Here is a 9,412-nt window from a genome sequence, read left to right on the forward strand (position 1 = left end):
GCAAAGCATACCCAAAAGAGTGCTGCCAACAGATAGGGCCCAAACTGATGAAATTATCAGGCTGAGCTAAACAAAGCCGTGAGCTCTATAAATATAGAAGGAAACAAACACACTTGCACTGCCCAAATTTTCCCCACGTCCAACACTTGTAGAGCCAAGTCAGTATTTCAGACACCTTTCGAAGATGACCTCCTGGCTCCTCTTACACTATGAGAAGGCGTGCACCACACTAACCAGGAGCTGAAATAAAACCACACCTGTGACCCACAGGAAGGTCACAGAAGCTCGGAGATTCTCGCTGTACAAGAGGTATAGAGGACCTCAACCATTTAAAATCTCCATGGCTGTGGAGGGCCAGCAAAGCTCATACCCTTCTAACAACCAAGAAACCCAGTATTCTAGGGTATTGTGAACCCCATTGAGTAAAGAGGACATCAGAAGGCAACGTTTGTAAAACAACCTTTAAAGGCCTCACAAATCCGTGACAGATTTCACCAGAACGTCTCCAGAGTGGGAAGAACTGGGGAAATTGCTTTGGGAAGAGCTGACATACAAAGAAATATTTAAATCCCATCCGCTCTCTCCCAAACAGAACAAGTTGAGACCACGGTTTCCTACGGCAGGACACCGCAAGAGTTCACAAACGCCCGGAGGAGGGGTGGGAAGCAAAGCTCTGCAGTTTGTGGCTTGCTGGATCTTTCCTCTCCATGTAGGTCTTACCTCACAGAAACAAAGCCAACACAGCCTTGGAGCTTGTGAAATGGGTCTGATGCAAACAGTCTGAAGCCCTGCTGCTCACTCCTAGCTGAGCTGCACCAAACCCCGCGTTTCCCAGGAGCATCTCCCTGCCCACTGCTGCCATCACTGCAGTCAGAGATGAGAGCATTTCCAGTGATGATCTGCTGCATGTTCATGGCCTGCTAAAGTACAGGGAAGATCCACAAAGAGCACAGTACACTGCAGGTACGACCATGAGCTGCAAGGTGGACATGCAATCCCAGCCCTCGTACAATTAGTCTTTGGCAGCTGTACTTCCAATTAAGGCTATTAACAATAAGATGAGAACAAGCACACACCTTCAGAGCTGTGGTTGAATTGAGGGACAAGCAGTCTTCACACTGACACTGCCTGATGCTCAGCTGCTGGGATGCCCCAAGCCAGGCCAGCACTCACTGCTTGAGCCCCAAGCCAGCACTCGCAGGGAAGACTCACACTGGAAGTTAGCATTTCAGCTTTCCCTGCTTTCAAAAGCAACAACTTCACGCAATTAAGCAGAAACAGGATGAGTGAAGATGGCTGCTGCCTGGAAGCTCTCCGCTGAGAAATGAATCCCCTTTAATACACTCACAACATCTTTGGTCTCCTGCTGCAGGCGGTGACTCCAACAGCCCCGCTTTCCAGCCACACTGCTGCCAAGTATTTTCTAACCTGTACTTCTTCTGGTAAGCAGTGACCTGGAATCCAGCAGGGTCCCTGTCTGAAAAGCTGTCAGCTGCAGAAAATTCACGTTTTAAGCAGAAAAAATGGATTATTAAGGTTGCCACAAGAAATCCCCCATTCAAACAGCACTTTGCAGTGCGCTGTACTTCTCCAGCTCCACAGTGCCTAAGAAGATTTCCCTGTGTTGCTCTACCCGACTCATTAAGAATGCAGTTCTGGTTGCCAACCACGAAATGCAGCTCAGACCTCTCCACGCTTCGTTAACGATGCCAGCCACAGCGCTCTGAGGGCTGGCAGCAAGGGCTGCACAGCACACCTTCCTTGGCCAGTCAGGACTCCAGCCAGCTCCAGGAAGGCAAGACAGCTGACAGCATGTGCTATGCTGAGATGCAGCCTCAAACATCAGCACACACACACGGCGCTCGCAGCATCGACTCAGAATAGCAGACACCAAAAGCAACAGGGTCACTGCCAGGCTCACGTGAGCAGCCACATAAAACAGCAGGCCAATGCACTCTGCAGACAGCAGCCCTCCACTTGCACTTACTCAGGCCTTTGCACCAGGCTGCAGCCAGCCTGTCTGAGTGCTACAATAAGAGGATTACACAAACACTGACTTGTTTAAACCCCCACGAACACAGCTCGAGGCCTCGCGTATGATTCACAGGGTATGCCGTGACACTGCATTGCTGCAGTGACTTCGGGCAAAGGCTGTTTGTTCCACTGACTTTTTGACACGTGGAAAAGGGGGACACAGAGATGGAAATCAATTAGGTAACAAGGACTCACTGTGAGCTTCTTCCAGATCTCACTTCAGCTCAGCTGGAGAGCGGCGCAGTGAAAGTTGACTCAGCTCAAATCAAACCTGGACTGCTGCAGAAAGCCCACAAGCCATTAAAGGAATTAAACAACAACTAGCAAAACTTTTCTGCAGGGCAATTGCTGCATCTTAGAAGGCACGCTCTGCTGGCTGCTTGGAGGAAAGCACTGCAGAGGTAGAAGAAAACATCTCCATGACCAAACTCCTGAGCACGGGGAGGCCGGTGATGTCCCCACCAGGATACGATGCGTTGGGGCTGCACTACGTGATCTTAGTGGTCTTCTCCCACCTGAATGATTCTAAGACACAAAGACAACCAAGGTGCCACTGGGTGACACAGAGGGCACGTGGGGAAGGAGGACCCCGCTCCCAACCCAGCGCTGGGATGCCCACAAACAAGGTCCCCAAAATAAAAGTGATGGCAAAGAGCGATGTGCTGACAGAATGGAGCTCCTGGGTTTTTTTTAATGCCATGGAAACCAACTTCACTGAGCTCAAAAGGAAACGAGACAGAAGATCAAAAACAAACTATTTGGAGGCAAGATTTAAAAGACAATTACCTAGACCTTCTATTCATCCGGCTGGGGGGGGGCTTTTGTCTTTTTAATTAGGAAGAATAACTGCAAGGCTTTTCCAGAAGTAATTGCACATTTTCCCAGGACCAAAACAACCCGAGCCCACCACGGTGCTCACCTGCAGGCAAGCAGCGGCATAGGGAGCAACAAGCCAGCACCACTGCATCACAAAACAGGCAACACAGCATTTGTCTGGAACACTTCCTTACAAGCAGCCAAGTTTGTGCCCTCCTCATGTCCCCGGAGGAAGCAGGCTTGGAAGATAATCCCCTTTTATTAAACCAAACATCCCAAACCCATGTGCAACCAGTGCTGGTGTGCCAAGAACAGCACAGAAGTGGCTCTGGGGGTTGCAGCTCCCGTAGGGCACAGCTCCGGAGGAGGCACTGTTCCAAGAGTCCCAGGTAGCCTGCATCTGCCACAGACCACCAGACATCCTTCGTCACGTTCAGCGTGAGGCAGAGCTCTAGCTGGGGTGCCCCAAGACAGGCATGCAGGCTGTGACTCACGCCGAGCCCAGCATCCAGCAGTCCAGCAGTGAATTCAATCTATTAAAGCTGTAACGCTTTAAGTCAGCTCAACTTCAGCTACTGGAAGGAACCGTCCCTTTCTTCCTCGAGGATGTAAGAGCTCCTGAGCTCCCATGGCGAGTGCAGGCAGCTTTGAGTCATCAGCAGGTCAACAGCCCTTAGAAGAAAGGGACAGCATAAGCACAGCCCTTGGCAAGGCTTAAGGTACATTTCCCAGGTTTCTGATCACGGCATTAAAAAAAAACAACCCTTTGTGTGTTGCTATCTGAACCCAACGGTAGCGCTGCAGGCACACAGCCTGCCCTGCATGCCAACCACCAGCAGCAGGAACCAGAGCAGCCTCCTTCCCTGCCATGTGCTCACCTGGAAGGCACCCGAGGTCCTGCGGTGCCATCAGCACTGAGAGGGCTGGCCAGCTCAGCAAGCAGCTGGTCTTCTCTGCCTGCCTTCCCTCCAAGCCCAGACGAACACAATCCACAGCCCTCAATTCCTTGCAGCTCTGGGCAGGAATTCCACCCTGGTGCTTTCAGCGCTGTAACAGCCCAAAGTGACGCCAGTATTTGCTCAAACATGAGCTCATGCAGCAGGCTGACTCAAAACAGCCTCCCCCATTCAACTCAGTGCATCGCTGAGGTTAAACAAACAAAGCTCACAGCGCAGCACAACCACGAGCAGCACACAGCCCTCCCAGCTCCTGACCAGGAGAGCAGAACAACGCGGACACAGAGGGCACGAGCACACAGCACCTTACTTACAGCCACAGCACTGCCAAAACGTCCCTGCAGAACACACCCCCCGGGATGAAGGAGTGAGCAGACAAAGCCTCCATCGCCAACCCCATCCCAGCCACTGCTGCCTGAGCTCTAGGAAAACTCTGCAGCCTCCTCCCACACTGCAAATCACCCATCCCTTGGTACTGGTAAGTATTGTTATCGCCAGCCCCTGGAAGTGCTTTAAACAAATCACAGCACCAAGTTAATTCACCAAATAATCAGACCTAACATTGCTTTGACTGCAGAAATATTCTCGCTAACAAACAAGCACAGCTCCCTGTCCTGGTTAAGGTGTTTCCATACCTACTAACATTCCCTACATCAAAAACTCTGCCATGCTTTAAATCACTAACCAGGTGCAGAACCTACCCAGTAAATTATGTTCATGTTTCCTGGCACTGTTTGTACTACAACCACCAGGCCACAGCCCTCCTGCTCAGCAAAGCAGGCAGCAAGCACAAGGGCTCGACAAAAGCCTCCCCAAACACAGCTCTGAGAAGCAACCATGTGCTGCCCTTCTTCTACCCTTTCCCTGTCATCATAAAATCCTACTGCTCACGAGATCGGAGCTTCACGTAGCTCCTTTCCTGATCGTTCTGATTTAAGAGTACCCCAGCTTTTCAGCACTGTGCTACAAAGGAAAAAAAAATTAACTGATCTCATAACAATGCTCCCAGCTTCAAACTGAAAGCTTCTCTGCTTTTGAGGAACTTCTCTTTCGAGGAGAAGCGTGATCGTCATAAGCACTGGGTGGAAGCAGACCAACTACATCCCAAATCCTCACCTGCATTCCTGTAGCAAAGCAGCATCCCAACGCTGCTCTCCCCAGCAGAGCTCCCAGAGCCTTCCATACACACGAGCACCCGCCATCGTCCTCCCCCATATTAAAACAGAACTTCCACTTTTTGTGTGTCCTCCTGGCACGCTGACAGTCGTGCTAGGGTAGAAATGACAAGCTGCACTGGCAGGAAGGACAACTGAAACGCCACCCATGTCCTGAGGCACTGCCTCCAGGCAATGGGAATTCTGAGATGCGGACCCATCCCACTCACCCTGCGTGCAATACAACACGTACATCTCACTGCTTCTCTTCAGAACCCGAACACCAAGAGTTACATGGCATAGTTACCCGGGTTCAGCTCTCCAGCAGCCCACCAGGACGTGGCTCTTAGGCTGGGACACAGCCCCTTGGAGCAGCTGACAGCAGGGCAGCTGCTGAGCTCCAGCAAAGAGCTGCTCCCAATCCAAAATGACCCCAGGGTATCCCAGGGCTGCCCAGGAAAGATTCCATCTTCAGCACTGGGTATTACAACCAGACAGGAGTACAGCCAGCAACCCGAGGCACAGAGGCAGGCTTTGAGAGGGAAACCACAAGCAGATGTAACATTTGGAAGAGCGCTTGCATTCAGGTGTACACAACCAACGTACGGGCTTGTACCTGCTGTAAACACAACGCGATGCCAAGCATCCCTCTGCCTCTCTCCATACACCCCTGGCCCTATTCAACACCATAACCCAGAACCACCCCAGCAGGGAGCTGAGGAACCGCACCACCCAAAGGTCCAGCGTGCTAAAATGGCTGAAAACCAATAAACATCGAGAGTAAAAGGGGAAAAAAAGGAGGGAGGAGTCACACAACTGGGAAGAGAGGAATAACAAAGCTGCCTGGTGGGCAGGCTGCGGGCTACGAGCTCCTCAGAGGGGTCGGTGGGAGCAGCAGTAAGGGTGAGCCACGTGAGTAGAAAATACCACGGTGCTTTGTAGCCGGGGTGGGCATCGCACCGGGACACGCTGCCAGCGAAAAACCGGATAACAAAGCGAGCGCTCCGGGGACGTCGGGCCGGGAAGCGATCCCCTGGGGCACGGCATCCCGCAAGGAGGGCTGGGAAACAAGCGGGAGCTCCTCAGAGCAGCGGAGCCAGCTCCGCACCTCGTTCCCTCGTCCGGCCCCGCAGCACCCCGCCTCCTCGCCAGGCCGGGCCCGCAGCACCGCTCCCCCGCCCCGCTCCGCTCCGAGGCCGCGGCTCCGGGCGCTGAGGGCGGACCCGGCCCCGCTCTTTGTTCACCGCCGGGCCTCGCCCTCACCTCGCGGACGTCCTGCAGGCACTCGAGCACGGCCAGGTTGTTGGCCCAGCTGTGCTTGGAGCACAGCCGCACCACGTCCTCGCGGCACACCGCCTCCTCCGACAGCTTCCACCCGCCGCCGGAGCCGCCTCCGCCGCCTCGGGCTCCCCGCGGGCCCGCGGCGCCGGGAGCCGCTCCTTGCGCGGGCTGCCCCGCCAAGCTCAAGCCGGCCGCGGGCTGCAGGCCGGGAGCGGGAGGCCCGGAGAGCGCCGGCCGCGCCGTCATCGCCAGCAGCAGGAGGAGCGCGGGGCCCGGGCAGCGGCTCCGGACACGTCCGCACGGCGCCATCTTGGATCCCCCACCTCCGGCGCGCCCGCCCCGCCGCACGCACGCCGTGTGCAAAGCAGCGCGCCGCCTGACGTCACCGCCGGAGGTCACGCCCCCTCCCGGGCGAGCCCCGCCCCAACGTGGCGGAGGTGGGCGTGGTTATCTACAACCACGCCTCCATTCGTTCCAGCTCCTCGGTCGGGCCACGCCCCCTCGCGACCACCGCTGAGGGCATCGGGCGCCATTTTGGGCCGGGTGCCGTCGGGTGTCTGTCCCGGCGGGCAGCCGCCGCCATCGTCCTCGCAGCCATCCTCACAGCCCCAGTCACTGCATGCTTTGGGTTGGAAGGGACCTGTAGGGTCGAACAGCTCCAACCCCTCATATGTCACCACCAGCACAGCCCCGACCGCCTCCACAGAATCATTGCAGTTGGAAATGAGCTCTCAGATCCGCACCCCCGTCATCCCCACGGCTCTGGGGCATCTCCAGGGGCAGCGACCTCCCGTCCCCGGGCAGCTGTGCCACTGCCTCACTGCCCTCTGTAAAGAACTTCCTCATCTCTCATCTAAATCTCCCTTTAGTTTGAGCCCATCTCCCCTTGTCCTCTCCCAACAGACCCTGCCCCCTTCTTTCTTACAGCCCCTTTAGATCCTGAAAGGCCGCTCTCAGGTCTCCCCAGCACCTTCTCTTCTCCACCAGGACCCAGCTCCTGCTTGGGCATCCTCCTTTACACATGAACTGGCAGCAGGGAGCCGTGCTTGGGCACACACGCACACCCCGTTCTGGAAAAGCAGCCTGGATGGAGGTGACCCACGTTAAGTATCCAAAATTTGTCCCAGTCTTTGCTTTAGATCTCTTTGTGCCTCAATTCCCATCTGGGGAACGTTGCTGTCCCTACAGGGGTAGTGCCAGGACTGGTTGAAGTTGGAGAAGCTCTTGGCTGTGCAATTGAAAGCCTGAGGGAAAGCGAACAATGTGATGCTCACAGCATTTAACAAGCACGCACCATAGAAAACGTAAGGCCAAATACTGAACAGTGAAGAAAAAAAGAATCAAAATATCAAAGAACTGAGCATCGAATGTCACATCCAGGCCCCGTGCACGAGGTGAAACATGTCCAGCCCAACTGCGCGTGTTGGGTCAAGCAAAGGAGATCAGGTGAGAAGATAAAGGAACAAAGCATACACAGAGACAGCAGCTGCGTCCTCACAGATAGGAGGAGGAAATAAATAGTTGCAGGACAACTAAATGGGGTCAGAAAGGAGGGATTACAGGGAACACGCTTGCTTTTTGCTCTGTGAGCTCGTGGAAAAGCTGGGTGGATTTCTGCCTGATAGACAGCGTCCCCTGGGAGCAGCAGTTTGGTAACGGCACAGCTCCCTCTTCCCTGGGAGCCAGAGCTCAGAATCTCACGCTAAGGAAACCTGTCCAGTTTGAGCTGTACTGCTTCACTGAGCCCAACGTCTCACCCTGAGCACTGCAATGCCACTGCAGCAGTAGATGGCAGAGCCCTGGTGGTCACCCTGCAGCACGTGTCCTCCTGGAGAGCGCAAGCAGATCTTTCAGCACCCTCAGGCAGCTCCACCTGGGTGTGCATCCACGCACAGGCCATGGCATGGAGGGAGATGGCTGAGCTGGCAAAGTCCCCGTGCTCGTTGCGTTTGCTGCCGGGAAAGCAGTGCTTGGGAGGGATGCTTCGTGCTGGCACCCAGCAGCTGCGCAGCTGGAAACACTTAAAGACAAAAGCCAGCAAAATCCACCCAGCGCTTGGCAGCAGAGCTGGCTAATGGGAAACGAGTGGAAAGGCTTGCCCAGTGTGAGAGCTGGTTCTGCTCCTCCTCCTACAGCTGGACCACGAGGAGGAGAGCAGCAGAGACAGCTTCCAGCTCCTTCCCCAACCCCAGCTGCTCTCCAGCCATGTTTCAGGAGCAGCAGCGGCCCTGCCTCCTTCTGCAGAGCTTCCGGCACTCCTGGGAAACCCCTGCTTCAACCTTGGGCTATAGCATCCTGCACAGTCCAGCCCTAAACACACATTTCATAAAGAAGAGCCCCATGCTCTGTGTCCACACCACAAGTTCAACAAGGAAGAGAGATTTCTTTGTGCACAGTGACATCTCTGCCTGGGCAGTAACCCCAGCACAGCACAGCACAGCATCCTCACCCTGCAGCTCATCACACTGAGGGGAAGAAAACTTGTCCTGTGCAGGGCAGATGCTCCAGGTTCTAATCGGACACCGACTGCCCACTCCCATGTGTCCAGGGGGCACGGTGCCCAGATTTGGCTCAGCCACCAAGCAGCACAGAGGCTGCTACATGGGGTACCCCAGGACCTCATCACCGCCCATCGCTGCTGATGAATGCTAGTGCTTCACTTCCACTTTGTCTCCTCTCATCTCCTGGGTCACAGCCTCGCACGTTGGCTCTGCGTGTAGAAATAAGCAGAGCGTGGCAGCACTCAGATTCTAAGCATGGGACAAACCGGACACTTGGGCCCTTGAGTCAGGGTGAACCTCGTGCCTCCTGCACTCACCCTTACAAAAAAGAATAAGGAAAAAAGGCAGTTCTCCCCAGTGAGCCACAACTCTTTCCCAACCTGCTGCTGCTTCCCTGAGCACTCTCTGCACTTCCCAGCTTGATGCTGCCTCAAGCATGGTGGGCAGACCCCTCCTCCGCCACCAGCGGGAGCACCATTGTGAGACCCCATGCAAAACCAACCGCTGGGGACCCTCTAATTAATTCTGCTTCAGCAGGCGAGATAATCACCGAGATGAGGCTGAGGCACTTCCCCTCCTGCCCAGCACGGCCTGGGCACTGCCTGCTACCTGCTGGGTTCATCCCTCGGTCACTCTGATTTCAGGGCATAACTTCTCCTCTCTATTTTTC

General features: G+C 54.9%; 1 protein-coding gene across 1 annotated transcript in view; it reads right to left on the reverse strand.

Annotated features, from left to right (window-relative positions):
- The window catches only part of GLG1 (golgi glycoprotein 1), a 52,179-nt gene extending 45,623 nt beyond the window's left edge, over positions 1-6,556 (reverse strand). Inside the window, exon 1 of the mRNA XM_065733454.1 lies at positions 6,224-6,556. Coding sequence (XP_065589526.1) covers positions 6,224-6,550 — 327 coding nt within the window. The 5' untranslated portion in view covers positions 6,551-6,556. The remainder of the gene's footprint in view (positions 1-6,223) is intronic.
- Positions 6,557-9,412: the final 2,856 nt, after the last annotated feature.

The sequence above is a fragment of the Cyrtonyx montezumae genome, unplaced genomic scaffold (genome assembly GCF_038088225.1).
Source record: "Cyrtonyx montezumae isolate F1298 unplaced genomic scaffold, pur_monq_1.0 scaffold_17, whole genome shotgun sequence".
Taxonomy (NCBI): Eukaryota; Metazoa; Chordata; class Aves; order Galliformes; family Odontophoridae; genus Cyrtonyx; species Cyrtonyx montezumae.